This window comes from Carcharhinus amblyrhynchos, chromosome 20 (assembly GCF_965287045.1).
Source record: "Carcharhinus amblyrhynchos chromosome 20, sCarAmb.v2.hapA, whole genome shotgun sequence".
Taxonomy (NCBI): Eukaryota; Metazoa; Chordata; class Chondrichthyes; order Carcharhiniformes; family Carcharhinidae; genus Carcharhinus; species Carcharhinus amblyrhynchos.
In genome coordinates this window covers 41,072,235-41,096,794 of record NC_137343.1, presented here as the reverse complement: position 1 = coordinate 41,096,794, position 24,560 = coordinate 41,072,235, and the positions used below count along the sequence as shown (strand labels likewise).

Genomic DNA, 24,560 nt, shown 5'->3' with positions numbered 1-24,560 from the left:
GTTAAAGTCCAACAGGTTTATTTGGTATCAAAATCCACTAGCTTTGAGCACTGCTCCTTCATCAGGTAAGTGGGAGTTCTGTTCACAAACAAGGCATATAAAGACACAAACACAATTTACAAAGTAATGGTTGGAATGTGAATCTTTACACATAATCAAGTCTTAAAGGTACAGGCAATCTGAGTGGAGAGAGCATTAAACACAGGTTTAGAGAGCTGTGTATTGTCTCCCGATGGGACAGTTAGTGAGATTTTGCAAGCCCAGGCAAGTCGTGGGGGTTACAGATAATGTGCTATGAACCCAAGATGCCGGTTGAGACTGGCCTTTAAGACTTGATTACCTATAAAGATTTGCATTCCATAATTTTGTAAATTGTGTCTTTATATGCCCTGCTTGATAACAGAACTTCCACTTATCTGACGAAGGAGCAGCACTCCGAAAGCTAGTGGATTTTGCTACCAAATAAACCTGTTGGACTTTAACTTGGTGTTGTGAGACTTAGTTACTGGAAGCCAGTGTCCAGTGGTGTACGCTAGGTCCCCTGTTAGATGACTCTAATGGGGGATTGAGGTGAGGTTTGGGGAGGGATGTGAGGGAAAGCACCTGGAAGATCACTTCGCACATCACAACATTCAAGGCTATGGGCCATGTGCTGGTAAATAGGTAAGTAGGTCAGGTCCAGGGGATTTTTCACAGTAACTTCATTGCAGTGTTAATGTAAACCTACTTTGTGATACTAATGAATAAACTTTAGGTGGCTCACACGTGTTAGTGCAAACATAAGAAATAGGAGCAGGAGTAGGCCATCTAGCCCCTCGAGCCTGCCCCGCCATTCAATAAGATCATGGCTGATCTGTCAAACTTAACGCCTCTGCTGCACTGTGAGATTCTGTGATCTGTAACTGCTACTGCCATTATCTCAAAAAGGGAAGCAACATAACTTTAAATAAATTTGGAACAAATTCTCATTTTTCATTGAGAAATCCTAGGTTAATACCCAATTTAAAATTTTCTTCATTGTTCATTTCTTCCATAAAATCTTAAATTATTAATGGTAAGTATTATGGGCTTATGAAGTAGAGGACAGCGACAAGTTCATACACACAGTACAAAACACCTTCCTTCACAAATAAAAACACAGCTTTGCCCTGGCTACCTTTTTATTTAATAAAAGGAAGTATGCTAAATTAGTTGAGAAGCCAGTAAAATAACATGGAACACGATGACCAAGTCAATAATTAAAAAAAAGAAAAACAACAAGTTTATTTAATTCAAAGTATACCACGAAATATAGAGTTGAAGATGAAACTAACTGCCAATGATGGAATGTGGATTAAAAAGAAATTTCTGACGCCAAGTCCTCATCTATATTGGGGTCTCGGTGAATACCGAGGGGAGCTTCTGCTTTGATAGGGAGAATAACGACCTCTAGAGAGGGATCTTGATCTTGACCTGCCATAACTAGAACTTCTGGGCTTGTCTGCACGAACTCTAATGTAAGCAGTTTCTCCCTGGAAAAGAAATGATTGGTATCAGTGCTGTGAGCAGAACCTGTGGGAAAAGGTTTCAGCACAAAATTAAGCAGTTACTTTCTCATCATAGCAATTACTGCAACACATCAGATGTTATTTTTCTCTTTGATCCTGAAGTTGTTGACTTCTTTTGGGTTTGGTTCCACAGATTCCAGATACATGCATTTACATTGAAATGAGGTATCCGAGGCTTCACATCCCAGCCTAAACTCATCTTCACCCAAAATTCACAAGCTGCATTGTCCTGCTGGCCTAGCAACCCAAAGTGACTTTTAAAATTCATTTGTGGGATAGGGGTATTACTGGCTTGGCCAGTATTTATTGCTCATCCCACTTGCCCTTGAGAAGGCAATGGTAGCTGCTTCTTGAACTGCTACAGTTGATGTGGCATAACACCCAGTGCTGTTACGGAGGTTGTTCCAGGGTTTTGACCTAGCGACAGTGGTGCGTGGCTTGCAGAAAACTTCCCGGTGGTGTTTCCACATGTTGCCAAAGGAGCCTTGGTCAATGGTGGAGGGCGTGAATGTTTTTGAAAGGGGTGCCAATCAAGCAGACTGCTTTACCCTGGATGGTATCAAACTTCTTGAGTGTTGTTTGAGTTGCACTAATTCAGGCAAGGGGAGAGTATCTCATCACACACCTGACTTGTGCTTTGTAGATGTTGAACAGGCTTTGGGGAGTCAGGAGGTGAGTTACTCAGCACCAAATTACTAGCCTCAGACCTGCTCTTGTAACCAGTTTTTATATGACTCGTCCAGTTCAGTTTTTGGTCAATGGTAACGCCAGGATGTTGGGGGTAGTGAAGGGTTCATGGATGGTAATACCAAGGAGTGTTGGTTAGATCCTCTCTTCTGCAGATGGTCATTGTCTGGCACTTGCTGCATTTGGATATGGACTGCTTCAGTGTGTGAGCATTGCATAAGCTCAGTGCAAGCCCAGCATAATTCACTATTAATTGGGGAGTGGAAATTGTGCATTAGTTGGTTTTCCACATCCCAACAAAAAATGCTGATAAATATGGAATCTTGCTGCTGTGAAAAATATTGACGTCCAAATTGAAACACCTCCAAGATTACAAGAAACACCTAAATTATTGTTAACGTCTGGGGAACAGACTATCCTTTTCCTATAACTGTCTGCCCAAACTAGTCCATAAAGGTAGTGACATGCAACCAAACATACAAATACATTTGTCTTTATTCTCTCTCCAACTTTTCCTTAGCTTAAGACCCTGAGTATTCATGGTACAATCTATGTGACAATAATTAAAAGTTACAAGAGCTGCTGTTAAGAGTGCAGGAGAAGGGAATTCACAGCAAGCATCCAAATATCAGAATTCGGGAGTCTGGAGAATGTTCCAGACTTCACATTTGTTTAGTTCATGTGCACTTTGGCTGCCATTACAGATCTGAGCTCAGAATCTCTTCTGCTTCTTTGCAGTATTTTCTATTTCCTCCTGTCTTGCAGTTATACTACTTTTAATCCCTCTTCAACTCCAGCAACAAACCATTGTGATACATCAATCTCTGACTACTTCCTTACCTTCCATGTTCTCCTCCCATCTGCCAATCCATAATAAACATTTTCTAATGTAAAACTCTGCAACACGCTTACAAACTCACTTTCAGACCAAACTTTGTCCTCTGGCCCTGTCAGTCTCCTAAACGTTGTGCTGACCTCCAACTTTAAACATCATTAACAACTACCAACACCCATCACCTCTTCTCTTTTATAGCCTCCATCTTCATTCACTTATCTGTGGGGTATAAATTTGAAAATGACTGATGCACAAATGCCTAGTCATTAAATGTCAGCCCAGGCTTGAACATGCTTGCTTTCCTCAGCCAAAAATGTCAATTACTCAAACAACATTCTGGAGGACTGGGATAAGCTCTGTTTCTAAGAACAACTTCTCCCTGTCCTCCCCAGCCTCACCTTAATCACCAGCTGTACAACTCTGGTGGATGTGTCTCCAAAATTAGTATCATCTCCCAGTAATCTTTGGCAAACCTCCCCCATGCCCTGGCAAAAATAAACTTTATTCGTCTACAAGACACGCATCTCCTTGATATGATACCCTTCCCACTCAATGTTTTTGGCCCATACTCCAGTTGATATGGTCATTGGAATCTCTTCTCAAAATACATACCTTTCATTCTAACCACTATCCTATCACCAACCCAAACCCCTTACTCCTCTTCTAAGGTTTTTTTTAAAATTTAAGGTGGTGATGAGCTGCTTCTTTGAACACTGCAGTTCATCTGGTGTAGGTCCAATGACAGTGCTATAAGTGTGTTTCAGGATTTTGACCCAGTGACAGTGAAGGAAAATCAAGATAGTTCTACGTCAAGATAGTGTGCAAGGCTTGGAGGGGAACTTTCAGGTGGATGTTCCTATGCATCTGCTGCCCTTGTTTTCTAAGTGGTAGAGATTGTAGTTCTGGAAGACTGATCATTGGCTAAGTGATAGAATGAGCCCCGGACATTTCTATCATTCAGCACCTATACAGTAATAACCCGCATACTGATGCTCACTTCTGCCAGGCCTACTCAACTCCAGATCTCATTACAGCCTGGGTCCAAACAATTGAAGTCCATCTTGTAGATTGTATATACTGCCGCCACGACGCACTGATGGTGGAGGGATTGAATGTTTAAGGTGGTGGATGGGATACCAGTTGAGTGGGCTGCTTTGTCCTGAATAGCGTCGAGCTTCGAATGTTGGTAGAGATATACTCGTTGAGGCATGTGGAGAGTTCCGTCATACCCTGACTTATGCCTTGTAGGCAGTGGACAGACTTTGGGGAGTCAGGAAAATGACTTATTTACTACAAAATTCACACCTCTGATTACTCTTGTAGCTGCTTAATTTACATAGCTAGTCCTGATAAGAATCTGCCTAACAGTAGCCCTCAAAATGTTAATGGTGGAGAATTCAGCAGTGGTAATATCGTTGAATGTCAAAATGAGATGAGTAGGATTCCTTCTTGTTGAAGATGGTTATTGCCTTGCACTTGTATGGTCTAAGTTACTTGTTGCTGATTAGCTCAAACCTGAAAAACGTCCAGGTCTTGGACAGGGACTGCTTCAGTATCTAAGGAGTGACAAACAGTGTTGAACATATGCAATCATCAATGAATATCCCCATTTCCCACCTTATAGATATTATAAACACTATGGAACCTAACAATGCAGTAGTCCCAAAGACCTCAGCAGCACAGTGGTGAGCACTGCTGCCTTAGAGTGCCGGGGACCCAGGTTTGATTCCCGGCTTGGGTCACAGTCTCTGTGGAGTTTGCACATTCTCCCCGTGTCTCATGGGTTTCCTCCGGGTGCTCCGGTTTCCTCCCACAGTCTGAAAGATGTGCTGGTTAGGTGCATTGGCCGTGCTAAATTCTCTGTGTACCCGAACAGGCGCTGGAGTGTGGCAACTAGGGGATTTTCACAGTAACTTCAGTGAGGTTAATGTAGGCCTACTTGTGACACGAACAGATAAACCTTAAAGACCTGTGCTCCAGAATTAGCTGCATTTCTAGCCAAGCTGTTCTAGTAGAACTAAAATACTGACATCTCTTAATGTTGTGAAAAATTGCCCTGGTGAGTCTTGTTCAGAAAAGGCAGGTCAAATTCAATACAACTAACTGCTGTCTTATCAGTCTACTCTCGATCATAAGTTAGTGATTAATTGTGTCCTGGACTTTGCTATCACACGGTACTTACACAGCAATGACCTGTTTGGTTTGGGTTCTACCACACCTCCTCCGTTCCAGATTTCATTATGGCCTTAGTCCAAAACACGAACAAAATAACTGAATTTAAGTGGGAAATGAAGTCCCTTGATAGCAAAATAGCATTTGATCAAATCATTAATGGAGCAGCTTAAGATATCTGGATCTAGGACACTACACTAAGGAACTCCTGCAGTGATATTCAAGGCATGAGATGATTGGCCTCCAATAATCAGAACTGTCTTCCTTTGTGCTTTCTGTCCTCTTCAATCTACAGTTAATCACATCATTAGCCTTTAGTGTCTTTCTGACATTATCTAGCACTGTTGGACTGTAACTGCACTGTGTACATTCCTACTATTTAAACTTAGTTGTAGTGTCTCTCCCCTCATCCACACCAGCACTGCCTTTGTCTCTTCGTATCTGCAGCACTGCCCATGTCTTCACTCTACCCTTCCCAGGCACTTTGGGCAAATGAAAGTTTTGTAGCTCAACAACAAGATGGATGACATTGACTTTGGCCTTCCCCACAAACTACAGTCCCTTGTTAAATATATTCAAACAGGAAGAGAGTGGGCTAAGAACTCTTTAATTCAGTCTCAAATGTACAATTCATTTTAAAAAGAGAATCAAAATTTAATTTGTTATGGATATCCTGGCTGCCCTGATCGTTCTTTTCTCGCCGCCACTCTCAGAATCTATACTTCAGTGTCTATACGCAGATAGATATGGGGACTAGTACATCACCCAAGTTGAACACTAGCCATGAATTAATGGACCTAGACAGTTTGTGCTGGCTACCTGAGAAATTGCAGTCAAACCAATCCTGCACTTTTCCAACATCCATATCATGGTAACTGAATTAACATTCATATGCACAGCCTTGGCTGACTTATCTCTCCATTGCTAAGTTAGGGACACTGGAGTCCAATATGACCACCCTCCTGCTAAGTTAGCTGATATCAGTTAACTAAACACAGAATAGGGATTAAACAAGAATTCTGATCAGTAGGATTCATGTTATATATTGGTCAATATGTTTACTACCAAACTACCAGGACTAGCACATTGCTAATGTGTTTCACAACTTGTCTAGAATTTCTTAATACGTATGACTGAAACAAACTAACCTCATGAGAACGAAATTTTGTATCATCAAGCTTCCGTACTGCATAATCCATGTCCTCCTTGCGGAGGAATTCCACCACTCCAGCACCTTCTCCCAGAACATCTGCATAGCAAACATCACCGGCCTCTCGCATATGATCCTTCAAATCCTGCCAGCTGCCAGAGGAAGGTAGTCCTATACAGGAAAAGATTTTTAAAGCATTAACCTCAAGGACTGAAAGTGGTGTGCTGTTTGCATACAAACCAGCAATAAGAATAAATTCAGATGGTTTCAAAAGTGAAGAAATAACTGTGAACGAGAGAGAGGACACCTCAGTGCTTCCAACTCTATGACTACAGCTTGCGTGTGTTCCTGCTTTGTTGTCACCAAATATTTTCTTCAGAAGCATTAGGACTCACTGCTCCTCAAGCAACTGATTCACCATATTGAGTGCTAGTTTGGGAAGGTGCTTAATAAAGAATCTTCATCTTCACCCACAGGAAATATATTTGAAAATTGTAAGGCAAGACATTTGACACAGCTTGTTCCATGGCATGTTCCATACAGTGTGCTTTGGTGTGTGAGGACCTGGATTTTGTATTAAGAATCCTGGGTTTATGAACAGATGTGAGTTCCCTCAGGATGCCACGAAGATAATGCAGTTCACTTCCACCATCTGGTTTTTAACCTTTTGGTTCTTTGCGAATTCCTTTATCTGAATTGAAGTGTTAAACGTAGCAAAGTCACAACATACAAGGAGGTAACAAGAGGGAGCAAAATAAGTAGCTAATTCTACAAGTGTAAGTGACCCAAATACTCACTGGGTTGAACTGGATACCGGCCACTGAACATCCAGATGAATTACTGATCTATGTCGGGTAAAATTAAGCAATATCTTTGAAGAATAAATCCAGAAGGAATTTGTTCTGCCTCAGCACTTTTCTCAATTAGTATGACAGAAAAGTTTGGGCCTCAGATGTGTTTTCTCCATTGGTCCAGGGAATCAATTAGTAGAGTTAGAAGAAATGTTGGAAATCAGGAGTAAAACAGCAAATCGCAGGTCAGTCAGCATGTGAAGTAGAAAAAGACCGATTTTGTACAAGTCTCAGCTTAAAAATTAAGTTATCTTTTTCTCTTTAAGATGTTGACTGATCCAAGGTATATTTTTCCAGCATTTTTGGTTTGTCAGCTCTTGAAGAATGATGATGTAACATAGCACTAAAAGACTTGTCTCATTATTGCCATTACATGTGGCTCCAGTACCCTTAGACTAGTCAGGAGGAAATTCAGTCAGAGTTCCCAGTCTTGATCGGCATCCAGTGCTTCCTACTTCGAAGTGCCCATGTGTGGGCATTGGACAAACACTGAACTGGACTAAACTATGATGAGCCCTATCTAAAGTTAAACAGCTTGCCGTCTGGTTTAAAAATGAACCGAGCCAGTTTGGTGAGGTATTATTACAGGAAAATGGCCAATGTCTAGAAGTGGGGGTGGATGGGGGCGGTGATAGAAGAGTGAAAATTGGCCATGAAACATGGAAGAGGGAAATTATAAAAATGAAAACGTTGCAAGTGGCGTAGATTAGCAATTTATACCCAAACATTTAACATCACATGAAAAATGTGAATTTTAAAATAATACTGTGGCAACCTACATAATTTTTAAAGTAGAGTGCTGCTGATGATTTCCAGGGAAAGTGACAATATGCACTTCAGTTCTGTAGCAGAATAAGCCTCAGTACATAAACCTGTGTGCCAAGTTGCATATGACAATGATCTTCATCCTTAAATAAATGAAGTTTCTTGATACCAGGTGTGTCCAAAGCCTTTGCTCCAAACTTAGGTCATGGTGCGCACACGGGGTCCTTGCAGTCCAACACAAAGTTTAAATGAATATTCCGGTTAATTTGCTGGGATTAACAGAAGTTGACGTTTTCATTTAATATTTATCACCAAATGCACCAACAGCTCTTTCCGAGCCTCCAAGATCACAAAGTTTAAACAGTATGAAATGCATAAAACAGAAAGGAAGTTGATTGGGCTTTGTGGATTCAATTGGCCAGGAGTTGTGGGCCATCTTATGGAGACCCCAACTTTATACGGACATTCTACACTAAATGACTTTCCAACTCTACTCAGGTTTTTAACAAAAACATTGGCTGTCAAACATGAAACGGAAACAAAAACGCACCAGAGACAATGACCCTGAAATCTGATCTGCGGGCAGTTGGTCCTGGTCTTCCTCTAGATCCACCGCCGACTCCTCTGCCTCTCTGGAACTCCACCCGTAAACGATAGATTCCATAATCATAACCATTTCTTCCATAGACTGCGTCTTGTGCATCTCTGCCAATGCAAGGGGGGAGGAAGAAGTTAAGCCACAATTTTCCACCTATTTGGAAATGCCTTCCTATGTGTAACGCAAGGAAAGATCCAGTCAATGTTGCCACCAATAGGATGTTTATAATTGATCTATTTATTTCAGATGCTTCATAGGATGCCCAGCTGAGATGCACATGGATGGTCCTGTTGGCTGAACAGTGTCATAAGCTGCAAAGATACACAAGCAAATGAACAAAAAAGAAACCTGGAGCTGGACCAAGAATTTTCACATTTATCAATTAAAAACAAGTTATCGTCAAGACTGGAGAGAGTCCTTTTGCACTTTTACAGAACTGGGCCAATCATTTATTAAGCAGCAACAGTACACAAATGAAGTTCCTACAATTATGGAATTACATTATTTGTCTTCTGTTTTCAAAGGTTCTTACATACTGCGACTACAGTAGGAAGACTCTAAATGCACAATTCATAGATTTGAGCAAAACCTATGGCAATTGTGTTGAATTTCATACTATATCCAACTTAACTGTTACGACAAAATGTACCATTATATATTTGGCCTTCCAAACTCTTATTTTAAGCTGCATAAACCATTGCTACTTATAGATATGCCATTGGAACTGGTAGCATGCTGAATAGTCAATTGAGAGCACTACCCAACATTGAAGTAAACTGTTACAATGGTGATTTTTCTTCTGTTATACCTATTGGTACTAATACAGAAAATAAATCTGGGTACAATATTGTAGTTTTGAGCTACAAAACTCCCTTATCATATCACCATTTGAGTAGATACAGGTGTCTACTGTAATACTTTTTAGGTTGCCCCAAAACAAGATACAAATGGATCAAGATACCCCTACAATGCAGCCTAGAAGTAAATTTCAGCTATTGAGCAAAAAAGTAATTCAGGTCCAAGACCACAATCTTCATAGTCCCTAAAGTAATACCTGAATAAAGTGTATTTAACCATAGGCATGACTGAGTGTAATTGGTTGCATTTCACCTATTGAATTAATTTGACCAGTGTTCTTTAGTCCAGGCGCAATGCTGGAAATCTGAAACAAAAACAAGTGCTCAATGTCCATTGTAGGTTGCTCAACATTTGGAGAGAGAAAAAACATGAGGAGTTTCATGTCAGTTCTGAATTGTCTTTTCCTTTCAGATATGGTTCTATCGCAGGTTTGTCAGATTTTTAATCAGCAATAAATTGTGTTGCTACACACTCCAGCCCTTGATTCACTGGCTATCACAAAAATATTTAATTTTAACTCAGCAGTCCAGCCACTAATTACTGTAACGGAGAAACTGTTTCATAGTCTACCAAATGGATAGCTGAAGCCAAGTTATAGTAGTAATTTTAGTATTAATAATACCAGCCTGAGTTAGAAAAACAAGCAAGATCTGGAGGAGGGAACCAAGTGTATGGTGTCGAAATTTGCTGATGACACCAAGATTGGTGGAACGGCAAATTGTGCGGAGGGTGTGGAAAGTCTGCAGAGGGATCTAGATAGGCTGGGCGAATGGGCCAGGAACTGGCAAATGGAATTTAATGTTGGCAAGTGTGAAGTTGTCCACTTTGGTAGGAATAATGGTAGGAAGGACTATTACTTACATGGCGAAAAACTGCAGCATGCGATGGTGCAGAGGGACCTCGGGGTCCTTGTGCATGAGTCGCAAAAAACCCAGCCTGCAGGTGCAGCAGGTGGTCAGGAAGGCTAATGGGATGCTGGCCTTCATAGCGGGGGGATTGAATATAAAAGTAGGGAGGTCTTGCTGCAACTGTACAGGGCACCGGTGAGGCCGCAGCTGGAGTACTGTGTGCAGTTTTGGTTGCCACACTTACGCAAGGATATTTTGGCCTTGGAGGGAGTGCAGAGGAGGTTTACTAGGCTGATACCGGAGTTGAGGGGATTGAACTATGAGGAGAGGCTGAATAAACTAGGCTTGTACTCATTAGAGTTTAGAAGAATGAGGGGAGATCTCATTGAGACATATAAGATGATGAATGGGATGGATAGGATAGAGGTGGAGAGGCTCTTCCCGCTCAGAAAGGACAGTAGGACTAGAGGGCACAGCCTCAAGATAAAGGGGGGGGGCAGTTTAGAATGGAGTTGAGGAGGAACTTCTTCACTCAAAGGATGGTGAATCTCTGGAACTCTCTGCCCGTTGAAGTGGCGGAGGCCACCTCGCTAAATATATTTAAGACGCGGGTTGATAGGTTTTTGATAGGCAAGGGGATTAAGGGTTATGGGAGAGGGCGGGAATGTGGAACTGCGCCACGAGAGATCAGCCATGATCTTTCTGAATGGCGGGGAAGGCTCGAAGGGCTAGATGGCCTACTCCTGCTCCTATTTCTTATGTTCTTAAGATTTGTCCACCCATTTTACCCAAAGTTCTACTTCCTACTCTCTGAATAAGTCCCTTCAGGGCTAAGGATTCATCTCACCATTCACCCTTCAGTCCCTTAATCAACCAGCTATCATTTGTGTGTCAGCCTAAGATAGCAAGTTATCAGCCCATTGTATGTCTGTGTGGAGGCTTCACAGCCAAGCCCAATCCTGCAACATCTAACTACAAGGGTGCATTTCCATCAAAAAGTTACTAGATACCAATCAGGAATGGGATGATTTTGAGTGGGTATAATTGTACTTTTGCTGCAAACAGCAAAGAGAAGAAAGCTTGCCACTGGAGCATCCTATCTCAGACCCACAGAGTTTGCCAGAAGAGGCAAAAATTTCACTGAAATTCTATTGGAGGAATCACATTAGTATACCACACTCCGACTGATCTATACCACAAGCTGAAACACATTGCAACTGTGTCAGATGAGTTTTGCAAATCTGCAACACTTGCATTGCTGGTTTTACTTAAAATAATGTGTGTCTGAAAGATTGTCTCCAGTGCAGTTTGGTTTGAAGGGCATACTTTACTAATTTGGGAGTAAAATCAATAACTCTATGTGCAGCTCTAAGAGTTTAAGTCAAGATTGATCCCATCAGTCTAATTCAGCAATTACTCATGCCTATTGGGTGCTGTTATTCAGGTTTCCACTTAAAAAAAGAAAATCTGCTCTCAATTCTGATTTTGAGAGTGTATGTAGCATTGCAATTTGACAACTCAGAACCATCTGATATTCAGATGAACTTCGATAATTATAACACAAATGTGGGATCCTATAAACTTCACACTGCTGTCATTGTGTTGCCCTTTAACTTTTCAGAAACACATCCATGTGCACAGAAGGTTGCCTTTCTGCATTTTACAAAGATGATCAACAATTGAATAATATACAGTATTTTAAAAAATACCAAAGCACCTATTGAGTGGTTGTATGACTTCGCCCTTCAAGTCACAAAGGGTTGACATTTGTACGAAATTTGGAAAATCTCTTTTGGCAACATAACTAATTTAGTACTTAAATTATGTAATCCGGTGCCTGTAGTGTAGGAATGATTAATTAGTTTGTCATTTTAATTTAACATTACCTTTAAATTCCTGCCCACCACTTCCATGTATTTTTAAAATATTTTACACAACCCTTACAAAGTTACAAAGCCAATGCTCAGAGTGGACCAGCAGCAAACCCTTCATCCACATCTCTTTGCTTGCTCCAAAAAACTAAAATCAAATTGAATCCAATTCACTATCCCCACAAGACAGACATACCGGAGATGAGGGGGTTGGATGAGGCTGAATAGACTGGGTCTGTACTCATTGGAGTTTAGAAGGATGAGGGGGGATCTTATTGAGATGTATAAGATAATGAAGGGGATGGATAGGGTAGAGGTAGAGAGATTCTTCTCGCTTAGAAAGGACAGCAGGACTAGAGGGGACAGCCTCAAGATAAGGGGGGGGGCGCAGTTTAGAACGGAGTTGAGGAGGAACTTCTTCACTCAAAGGGTGGTGAATCTCTGGAATTCTCTGCCCGTTGAAGTGGTGGAGGCTACCTCGCTAAATATATTTAAGACACGGGTAGATAAGTTTTTGGTAGGCGAGGGAATTAAGGGTTATGGGGAGAAAGCGGGAAAGTGGAACTGAGCCACTACAGATCAGCCATGATCTTACTGAATGGCGGGACAGGCTCGAAGGGCTAGATGGCCTACTCCTGCTCCTATTTCTTATGTTCTTAAGGTCCAAACTGACAGGAAAAGGCATTGTACCTGATCTTGGGCTTGATTTTAGTCAAAAGGCCAAGTTACCGGCTGAATTTTTGTTACTACACAATTGTTATGTTTGCATATTTTTAACCTGATTACTTAGTCTGTATATTTTATCAATATACGTCACACTGCAATTCAGCCTTTGGAGCTGATAAAATACCATTATTAGAAATTAACATTATCATTTCTCTGTATCAGGCTGTGTGTCTAGTCAATCATGTAAATCTTTTCTTAAATGAAGTAATTAAAGCAAGATAATTAGCCATAATGTACAGAGGACTTTCGCTATGAGTCAATTGGTTACATAAATAAAGCCTGAGTGACACTATTCCACAAGTGTAGGCCTCCATGAAAATAACCATTAGAGTTATTTATCAATTACATCAACAGAAAAATATCAGGGCTCTTAATCATAACAGGTCACAGGAAAAGGCCATTTAGTCCATTGTGTCTGCACTGGCTTTCTAAATCGTCAGTATTCACGAAGGAGAGGGGCTTGATGTCTGGTACGGTCATCGAGGGAGCGGTAGACCAATTGAAAGATCGATCGATTACGAGGGAAGAAGTGTTAGGGCTTTTAGGTAGCATTAAAACCGATAAATCTCCGGGGCCCAATGGCATTTATCCTAGGCTGCTTAGGGAGGCAAGGGATGAGATTGCTGGGCCTCTGACGCAAATCTTTGTCTCTTCTTGGACACAGGTGAGGTCCTAAAGGACTGGAAGATAGCGAACGTGGTACCGTTGTTTAAAAAGGGTAGGAGGGATAGCCCGGGTATCTATAGGCAGGTGAGTTTAACGTCAGTAGTAGGCAAGTTGATGGAGAGGATTCTTAGGTACAGGATGTATGAGCACTTACAGTGTTGCGATCTGATTAAGGATACGCAGCATGGCTTTGTAAAGGGGAAGTCTTGCCTTACGAATCTGATAGAATTCTTTGAGGAGGTGACAAAAACGGTCGACGAAGGACGAGCCACTGATGTCGTCTATATGGATTTCAGTAAGGCGTCTGACAAAGTCCCTCATGGTAAATTGGTAGAGAAGATTAAAGCTCATGGGATATGTGGCCAGGTATCTAGATGGGTAGAGAACTGGCTTGCAAAGAGGAGTCAGAGAGTAGTAGTAGAGAGGATCTTATCTAGCTGGAGGTCTGTCACTAGTGGTGTGCCACAGGGCTCAGTACTGGGACCTCTTCTCTTTGTAGTGTATGTAAATGATTTGGAAGAGGGAGCAGGTGGTGTGATCAGCAAATTTGCTGATGACACCAAGGTGGCTGGATTGGCAGGCAGTGAGGAGCAGTGACTGGCAATACAACGGGATATTGATAGGCTGGTTGATTGGGCAGATACATGGCAAATGGAGTTTAATCTGGATAAATGTGAGGTGATGCATTTTGGCCGGAATAATGTAGGGGGGAGTTATATGATAAAGGGTAAGCCCATAAGGAATATAGAATCGCAGCGACACCTGGGGGTGCAAGTGCACAAGTCTTTGAAGGTGGCAGTGCAAGTGCAGAGTGTGGTGAAGAAAGCCTACGGTATGTGAGCCTTTATAGGAAGGGGTATAGAATATAAGAGCTGGAGTCTAATGTTGCTGTTGTACAGAACGTTGGTTAGGCCGCATTTCGAGGACTGCGTCCAGTTCTGGTCGCCTTACTACCGGAAGGACGTGGAGACTCTGGAGAGAGTGCAGAGGAGGTTTACCAGGATGTTGCCTGGTATGGAAGGACTGGGGTATGAGGAAAGATGGAAGAAATTGGGGCTCTTTTCCCTTGAAAGACGGCGACTGACGGGGGATCTAATAGAGGTATATAAGATTATGAAGAGTATAGATAAACAGAGGTAAGCTATTTCCTATGATAGAGACACATAGGACAAGGGGCCATGGACTTAAGGTGAGGGGGGGAGAGGTATAACACAGATATTAGAGGGAGGTTTTTCACACAGAGGGTAGTGAGGGTATGGAATGCTCTGCCAAGTAAGGTGGTGGAGGCAAACACGCTAGAGTCGTTTAAGAGTAACTTAGACAGGCACATGAGTGGGTTGGAGACGGGTGGATATAGGAGATTGTTTTAAATAAGCATTAGCATTGGGGCGTCCCTGGTAAGGTAAATGGATATGGTACAGTAATAATGTTTTTTTTCCTTTTCATTCACAGGTTTTAAGTCGGTCCGCCTTGTGTCCAACGAGGGGCATACATGCGATGGGTCGTACTTGGGGTGCTCTTGGTTGTTCGAGATTGGCCTAGTGCTTCATGTCGTTAGTGCGTGCCTAAACTGAACCAGATACTGGGCAAGACGACAGATCAGTGACTATCACTGATTGCTGTGCAGACACATGGATTTGGGCCGGTGTCTGTGGGAGTTTGCGCATTCTCCCCGTGCTCGCGTGGGTTTTCTCCGGGTGCTCTGGTTTCTTCCCACACCCCAAAGATGTGCTGTTAGGCTGACTGACAGTAATAAATTGTCCCTAAATCAGTTTCCCTCAATGTGGATGGCCATAAAACATTAGACAAGGGTTGTGGATGGAGAGGAGGACTGGTGGTGTTGAGATGGCGGCGTGGGCTTGCTGGGCCGAAGGGCCTGTTTCCCGGGCTGTTTTTGTTCTTTAAATGGCATCATGACTTAGTGCCAATTCCCCTCCTTTTTCCCTGTGGCCCTGCACATTGTTTCTGTTCAAATAATTATCTAATGGCCTTTTGAATGCCTCAATTGAACCTGCCTCCACCATACTTCCAGGTAGAGCAATTTAGACCTGAACCCACTCATTGTGGAAAAAATTTTATCTCACATCACATTTGATGAGCCCTGAAAATGGAACTGTGAGCTTATCTTTCTCTAATTAGCTGGCTATCTGATGCTTAACAACTGTTACCCACCACTGTTAGAACAGCTAATCAAGCTATTGAAAGTCCAGTTTCTGGAATGCGTACACACTTCCCATAGTAACACATTCATTCACCCATGCCCAGAGAACTTAAGCTTAGGCTGGCAAGACTAAGAACATTCAAGTGTACAAATGATCACTAGTGTTGCTTCTTCCATGCAGCTTACCAACAATAACTTAAAAGGTAAAAGTTTATTTATTAGTCACAAGTAAGGCTTACATTAATACTGCAATGAGGTTACTGTGAAATTCCTACTTGCAATTTTATGGTGCCATCAACGCAGTAAAATTTCTCAAGGCATCTCAAAATGGTGATAGTAAATAAAATCTAACACTGAGTCTTAAAAAGAGACATTCCAGAATTAGGGCTGAGGCAGCTGAATGTAAGGCCACAAGTGGAAAAATTAAAGTGGAGGTGTGCAAGAGGCCAGAGCTGGAGGGGCAGACAGAGACCTGGGAGGGGTTATACAAGCCGCAGATGAGAAAAACGCAAGCAAGAATTTTTAAATTGCCAATGTGATAAGCACACAGACAATGGGTGTGCAAGATAGGACATGAGTCTCAAGTCTTTGGATGAATTCACATTTAAGGGTGAAAGAAAGGCTGGCCAGGAGTGTGTGGGAATTGTCAAATCTGATGATAACAAGGTTTCAAGAGGTGAGCTGAGGCAAGGAAGATGTTAAGAACATTAGAAATAGGAGCAGGAAGAATTCATACGATTCTTTGAACCAGCTCCACTACTTGATCTGATCATGGTCGATCTTCTGCATCAGTTCTACTTTCTCCCTCATTCTCTAAGTGACAAAAGAATCTGTATCTAAGGTTTAAGTATATTCACAGATAAAGCATCCACAATTCTGAAGTAGAGAATCCCAAAGAGTCACACTCCTTTCTAATCTGTGTCCTAAATGATCACCCCTCTTATTTTGAGACTATGCCGTTGTGTTCTAGATTCACCAGCCAGGGGAAAGAGTCTTTCAGTATCTACTCTTGTCAAGCCTCACCTGAATCTTTATGTTTCAATGTGGTCACTTTTCATTTCGAGAGAGTATAGATTCAATTTATTCAGCCTCTCTCATTTGCTGTTCAGCCCAGACTAACTTATTCCTAGAACATTAGCTTATAGGTTTACCTGGAGTGGGAAGACTCCCAGCTCCCAGTAATAAGGCTATCTTTTCAAGATTCACTCAAGAGCCATGTGCCTTGTGAATCTTCAGTGGCTGCAGATCTATATGATATCCAATTAACCAGAATGGCATAGAGGGTTGACTTGGTTTGTCTCCCAAATTCATGTCCTTCTTTGCTAGAACTTCACACTCAAATCTCTCCAATCAGATTTCCACCTCTAACAAAGTACCAAGAGGGCTCTCACACAAGTCGCCAAATACATTGTGTGACTTGGACTGTTCAACCCGATTGCCCAATTGGATGAGATAGACTTGACTGGTTTCATTCTTAGCCATCTCATCGTAGCTGGCTTCTCTTCCCACTGCTGCATAATTACCACTGACGTGCTCCAAACTTCATGTCCCCTGTCCCCCACTCATATGCTATCCCTCAGTGACATTATCTGAGAACAGTCAGTTTTTATGTGCACACTGACAAACTTCAACTCCTCACCACCACCTCTTCCAACTCCTCCACTGTCTCCAAAGTTACTAGATTGCTTGCCTGTTGTCAATATTAAACACCAGGAAGACTGAAATCATCATCTTTGGTCCCTCTACAAACTCCATTCCCTAGCTAATAATTCCATTCTCATTTTTGAAAACTGTCAGGCCATTTGCAACTTGATTTCCTGTTTGACCTTGAGATAAGCTTCTAAACACATTTTCATGCCATCACAAAGATCATTATTTCCACAACTGTAACAATTTCAGACTCAGCTCCTTCCCCATCTCTCTCTCTTTCCCCATCTCCATCTTGCCTCAGCTTACCTAGAACTGAAATCTTTATTTGTGCCTTTGTTACCTATAGACCTGGCATTCCTGGTTGCTCCTCTCATATCCTACCATTCATAAATTTCAGATCGTCCACTGCTGCCCAAGTCCCTACTCAGACCAAGTCCAGTCACCCTTCAGCCATGTGCTCAATGACCCACATTAGCGCTTGGTTAATACATAAATTTTAAAATTTTCAGTCTTCAAACCAATCCATGGCTCCACACTTCCCTATCACTAATTTCTTCCAGACCCACTACCCTCTGTGACACTGTGTACCTCTAGTTCAAATCCCCAATTTTAAATACTCTATCATTCATGGCCCTGCCTTCACCTGCCAAGACCTTAAGCTCTGGAATTCCTCCTTAAAACTCTCTGCATATTTATCTTCACTATGATTCTCCTTAAAAACTATCACTGAGCTAACTTTGAGTCATCTGTCCTCTATCTTCTTACATAGCCCAGCGTCAACTTTAATTTTTCAACATTCCTGTAAAGCACACTGGGACATTTTACGATGAAGGCTATATCACACAGAAGTTATTGCATTCCACTGCTGTCTTGGAGCCAACTTGATCCAAGAGAGATTCTGCATATTCTCTCCCCAATTAAGGAGGACAGTAGCCAGTTGGTCATTAGATAACTGACAAGAAGTCTATTTCCCTTCCTCATTCTTATTAGGCAAAAAAATTCTTCCTCGTGCAACATTAAGGCAAACCCTACCCAATTAAACAATGGGTGGAAGTACTGCGTTTCAACAGCAACTGATGTCATCTCTATAGCCTAATGAAGGCAAGCATCAAACCTTACGACAGACTTCAATTAACTCTGAAACTTGGAACAACAACTGCTAGAAAGGGTTATGTCACAATTATCTGACGGTATTTATATTCAGGGTGAACCTCTGCAGATAAGCTTATAATCACTATCAGCTTTGTGTCCTATATGTCCAAGTCCAATCGTATATATTGGCTTGCCGGTCAGCAACTGAGGTAGAATTCTATCTAGAAGGGAGTATGTTCTCTAAATCTTTCTCTCCTCAGTCTAGAAATACTTTGTAACCAGAGGTCATGGATCTAAAATAATTAGCAAGAGAACTAGAGAGGAAAAGAAGAGAAATTATTTCACAAAATAATCTGAAACCTGAAACAAATATTGAAATCAGATTTCACTGAAATTTTCAAAAGGCAATAAGATAGGTGTTTAAAGATACAGGCAGTCCTTGGACTTGCGACACAGCTGATTCCTGAAAATCGCATCTTAAGCTGAAATGCCAAAATGCCTCAGAATATCAGAATCACGATTGTGTGTTAGCCCAGGTGAGCTGGTACCAACACCCTTGCCTAAGCCAGATGGTTTGTTTGAAGACCCAATCCAAGATTTCACACAATCTACAATTTCACATGATCTGCATTCATAATCTAGTATAGTATTAAGGAAGTGTTACATTCTCAGATATATTAAGCTGGGACCATGCCTGCTTATTCCACTGGTTTAGTGGACAAAGTTCTGATAACAATACTCAAAGGAGGATAAGGAATTCCATCAATGCCAACACTAGCAATCTTTCCTCAGACAATTACCTGGAAAAAGATAGCAGGTGAGTCTATTATTGTTTTTTGGATGCGCGTGCAAAAAGGCTGCACGCTTGCTTAAACAAATCATTGGTTAAAATAATTAATTGTATGTGAAGCATTTTGAATTGAGAGACTCAAGTGCTATACAAATGCAAGTTGGCACTTACTCACTTGGTCACTTTGTCCTGTTCACATTTCTTTAATTATTCAAGGACATATATTTGTATAGCACTTTTCACGGAAGTACAATAGTAGTTCCAACTGAAAAATCTAAAAGCAAAATTCCTACTATATGAAAGGGAAGGAAAGTATTACCAACTTCAAAGTACCATATGCTCAGTGACAGGTCTACACATTTTTCAAACTTGAACGGTTCCCACCCATGTGTTTTTTTCTTCTTTTCAAAAACCAGCATCCTCAGGTTTTGGCACACAGAACAGGTCTGCATCGTGCAACAAGCATGGAGCTCCCGATGGATCAACAGATAAAACCAATGCCCAATATAGCACTGACTCAGATACATCAAGGTGGTGGCAGCTTCAACCCTCGTATGTGTTGAATTCACTGGTTTCGGCAAAGATCCAATTGGCCTCTCTCTGTCTCTAGGCTAGGTGCAAGTGCATACAAGCAGAACACAGCAACTTCAGGAGAAGTAGCAAGAAAAATGAAGAGAATGAGGTTCCTGGCTGGACAATACAATGGTATCACAAGCATATTTCAGACTTAAGGAATGAGTCAGCAAACCATCAAACTGGGAAATGGAGGACAGGAGAATTGGAAGACAGGAGAAATAGTTAAGTGTAATTTTTCCAACCATAAACAGATAAATGGTATTCTTCATTTAGTACTCCTTGAAGAGAATCATTGTGTGGTTCCAAAGCCATGAAGTCCAGGTGCTGCACAGTCTTGAAGTTCAATTCAAAGGAAACCTAGATCTGCTTTGTATATCTCAGCAACGTTATGGAATTGTTATTATTTCAGATTTCCCAGAAAAAAAATCTGAATAAGCCTTTATTTTGAAACAGGAATCTCACAATTTTTAAATGCATGTTAAAGCTTTTCTTTAAATGTGTGCAAAACTTGAGTGAAAAAGAGTTAACAGGCAACTAGAAAAAGAGTAACACAGGTACTGTTAAAAAGAAATAATTCGACTTTGATATCGGTGTTGAATTTAACCTGCCAGAGCCGGGTTTGGGACTGACAGCTGGGAATAGAGCTAGTTTGGGCACTGAAATTTAGGGCGAGTGTGGTGTTTAGGACTGGGATGTGGAGTTGGACAGGGGTTTGGGATTGAAATCTGGGGTACAGCAGGATTTAGGTGACAGGGCAAAGAAATGGGAATTTGGAAAGTTGAAAGGAGTTTGGGATTGACACTTGGGGACAGACTCAGGTTTGGGGTGGGGTTGAGTGGTGAGGGGGGGGGCACTCAGGACCCAGCAGCGTTCGGGGGGGGGGGGGGGGGGGGGCTTGAGGCTTCGGAGGGTGGGGGATTGGGGCATGTGGGGGTGAGGCGTTCAGGGGAGGGGTTCTGGGGCTGGGGAGGTGGGGGGGTTCCGGGGCTTGGGGAGGTGGGGGGGGGGGGGGGGGGGTTCCGGGGCTTGGGGAGGGGGGGGGGGTTCCGGGGCTTGGGGAGGGGGGGTTCCGGAGCCTGGGGGGGAGGGGGGGGGTTCCGGAGCCTGGGGGGGAGGGGGGGTTCTGGGGCTTGGGGGGGAGGGGGGTGGGATTCCAGGGCTTGGGGAGGGGCTGGGGGGTTCTGGGGCTTTGGGCGGGGGGCATTCCGGGGCTTTTGGGGGGGGGGAATTCCAGGGCTGGGGGGAGGGGGGAAGGGTTCTGGGGCTTGGGGAAGGGGGGGGTCCAGGGCTTTGGGGAGGTTCCGGTTCTTGGGGGGAGGAGGAGGGGGGATCTGGGGCTTGGGGGGGGAGGGGGGGGTGAGGAGGGAGGATCTGGGGCTTGGAGGGGGGATCTGGGGCTTGGAGGGGGGGATCTGGGGCTTGGGGAGGGGGAGGAGGGGGGATTTGGGGCCTGGGGGGGGAGGATCTGGGGCCTGGGGGGGAGGACCTGGGGCGGAGGATCTGGGGCTTGGGGGGGAGGATCTGGGGCTTGGGGGGGGAGGAGGGGGGATCTGGGGCTTGGGGGGGTGGAGGGGAGAATCTGGGGCTGGGGGGGAGGAGGGGGGATCTGGGGCTTGAGGGGGGAGGGGGGATCTGGGGCTTGAGGGGGGAGGGGGGATCTGGGGCTTGAGGGGGGAGGGGGGATCTGGGGCTTGAGGGGGGAGGGGGGATCTGGGGCTTGAGGGGGGAGGGGGGATCTGGGGCTTGAGGGGGGAGGGGGGATCTGGGGCTTGAGGGGGGAGGGGGGATCTGGGGCTTGAGGGGGGAGGGGGGATCTGGGGCTTGAGGGGGGAGGGGGGATCTGGGGCTTGAGGGGGGAGGGGGGATCTGGGGCTTGAGGGGGGAGGGGGATCTGGGGCTTGAGGGGGGAGGGGGGATCTGGGGCTTGAGGGGGGAGGGGGGATCTGGGGCTTGAGGGGGGAGGGGGGATCTGGGGCTTGAGGGGGGAGGGGGGATCTGGGGCTTGAGGGGGGAGGGGGGATCTGGGGCTTGAGGGGGGAGGGGGGATCTGGGGCTTGAGGGGGGAGGGGGGATCTGGGGCTTGAGGGGGGAGGGGGGATCTGGGGCTTGAGGGGGAGGGGGGATCTGGGGCTTGGGAGTGGCGGGGAGAATCTGGGGCTGGGGGGGAGGAGGGGGGATCTGGGGCTTGAGGGGGAGGGGGGATCTGGGGCTTGAGGGGGGTGGAGGGGGGATCTGGGGCTTGAGGGGGAGGGGGATCTGGGGCTTGAGGGGGGTGGAGGGGAGAATCTGGGGCTGGGGGGGAGAGGAGGGGGGATCTGGGGCTGGGGGGGAGGAGGGGGGATCTGGGGCTTGAGGGGGAGGGGGGATCTGGGGCTTGAGGGGGGTGGAGGGGGGATCTGGGGCTTGAGGGGGAGGGGGATCTGGGGCTTGAGGGGGGTGGAGGGGAGAATCTGGGGCTGGGGGGGAGAGGAGGGGGGATCTGGGGCTGGGGGGGAGGAGGGGGGATCTGGGGCTGGGGGGGAGAGGAGGGGGGATCTGGGGCTGGGGGGGAGAGGAGGGGGGATCTGGGGCTGGGGGGGAGAGGAGGGGGGATCTGGGGCTGGGGGGGAGAGGAGGGGGGATCTGGGGCTGGGGGGGAGAGGAGGGGGGATCTGGGGCTGGGGGGGAGGAGGGGGGATCTGGGGCTTGAGGGGGGAGGGGGGGATCTGGGGCTTGAGGGGGAGGGGGGGATCTGGCGCTTTGGGGGGGGGGGGTCCTGGGCCGGAGTTTTAGGGGGTCGGGGAGGGGAGCCAGAGGCCGGGCTTGGCCGCGGGGTTATATTGATCTGTACTTGGGCGGGTTTCTCCGCAGCCGCCGCTGGCCCGGGCCCGGGGCCGCCCCGGTTACCTCGGGTCCTCGAACTCGACGAAGGCGAAAGGCGGGGAGCCGCGCTTATTCTTCAGGTCGATGTCCCGGATTTTGCCGTATTTGTAGAAGATATCCTCGATGTCGCGGATCCGCACGTCGGTCGGCAGGTTCCCCACGTAGATGCGGTTCTCGCCGCCACTGGGGCCTCCCCAGCGGTAATTGGCCGACATCGTCCCTCCCGAGGGGCGCCTGCAACAGAGCAGCACAACTGAGGGATGGTGAACACCTCAGCCCGAGGCTCGGTTACCCCGGAGCCCGGCCTCGCCACCCGCCAACCCTCCCCCAGCCCCGTCCCCCGCCTCCGCCGGAGCGGCTGTCCTGCTCTGGACCCTCGGTACTCACTGGAAAGAGAGGCTGCGGCCTGCAGTCGGTCAGTGAGACGGCAGCAAGGCCGCTTCCCGCCCGCCGCCTGTCCTCGCGCGGGGGCGGCGTGCGCACAGAGCCGCTTAACCAGTGCAGAGTCAGAGCGCAGCCAGCGGGCCCGCCGGCTCACTGCACTCAGTACACTGTATCACAGTACACTATATCACAGTACACTGCACATAGTACACTGCATCACAGTACACTGTATCACAATACACTGCACTCAGTACACTGTATCACAATACACTGCATCACAGTACACTGCACATAGTACACTGTATCACAATACACTGCATCACAGTACACTGCACATAGTACACTGTATCACAATACACTGCATCACAGTACACTGCACATAGTACACTGCATCACAGTACACTGCACATAGTACACTGTATCACAATACACTGCATCACAATACACTGCACTCAGTACACTGCATCACAATACACTGCATCACAGTACACTGCACATAGTACACTGTATCACAATACACTGCATCACAGTACACTGCACTCAGTACACTGTATCACAATACACTGCATCACAGTACACTGCACATAGTACACTGCATCACAGTACACTGCACATAGTACACTGTATCACAATACACTGCATCACAATACACTGCACTCAGTACACTGCATCACAATACACTGCATCACAGTACACTGCACATAGTACACTGTATCACAATACACTGCATCACAGTACACTGCACATAGTACACTGCATCACAGTACACTGTATCACAATACACTGCATCACAGTACACTGTATCACAATACACTGCACATAGTACACTGTATCACAATACACTGCATCACAGTACACTGCACATAGTACACTGTATCACAATACACTGTATCACAGTACACTATCACAATACACTGCATCACAGTACACTGCACATAGTACACTGTATCACAATACACTGTATCACAGTACACTGCACTCAGTACACTGTATCACAATACACTGCATCACAGTACACTGCACTCAGTACACTGTATCACAATACACTGCATCACAGTACACTGCACATAGTACACTGTATCACAATACACTGCATCACAGTACACTGCACATAGTACACTGTATCACAATACACTGCATCACAGTACACTGCACATAGTACACTGTATCACAATACACTGTATCACAGTACACTGCACTCAGTACACTGTATCACAATACACTGCATCACAGTACACTGCACATAGTACACTGTATCACAATACACTGCATCACAGTACACTGCACTCAGTACACTGTATCACAATACACTGCATCACAGTACACTGCACATAGTACACTGTATCACAATACACTGCATCACAGTACACTGCACATAGTACACTGTATCACAATACACTGCATCACAGTATTCAGTACACTGCATCACAGTACACTGCACTCAGTACACTGTATCACAATACACTGTATC

The 24,560-nt window shown here is 44.8% G+C and overlaps 1 protein-coding gene across 1 annotated transcript; it reads right to left on the bottom strand.

Moving 5' to 3' along the window:
• Positions 1-1,238: 1,238 nt before the first annotated feature.
• On the bottom strand, positions 1,239-23,220 carry LOC145355948 (serine/arginine-rich splicing factor 1A-like). The gene is made up of 5 exons (XM_080208457.1): positions 23,093-23,220; positions 22,730-22,939; positions 8,558-8,712; positions 6,390-6,562; positions 1,239-1,511 (listed from the first exon to the last, which is right to left on the bottom strand). The coding sequence occupies exons 2-5, from the start codon at positions 22,918-22,920 to the stop codon at positions 1,362-1,364; spliced, it is 669 nt and encodes a 222-aa protein (XP_080064583.1). The 5' UTR covers positions 22,921-22,939; positions 23,093-23,220; the 3' UTR covers positions 1,239-1,361.
• Between the last annotated feature and the right edge of the window lie 1,340 nt (positions 23,221-24,560).

Bases quoted from the DNA above. Each gene is read 5' to 3' on its own strand.
- LOC145355948 (XM_080208457.1), bottom strand. From the start codon at position 22,920: ATGTCGGCCAATTACCGCTGGGGAGGCCCCAGTGGCGGCGAGAACCGC. The intron at 8,713-22,729 runs GTAACCGGGGCG...TTGCATTGGCAG, and splicing joins GTCGAGTTCGAGGACCCGAG to AGATGCACAAGACGCAGTCT. The intron at 1,512-6,389 runs GTTAGTTTGTTT...TTTCTTTTCCAG, and splicing joins CAAAATTTCGTTCTCATGAG to GGAGAAACTGCTTACATTAG.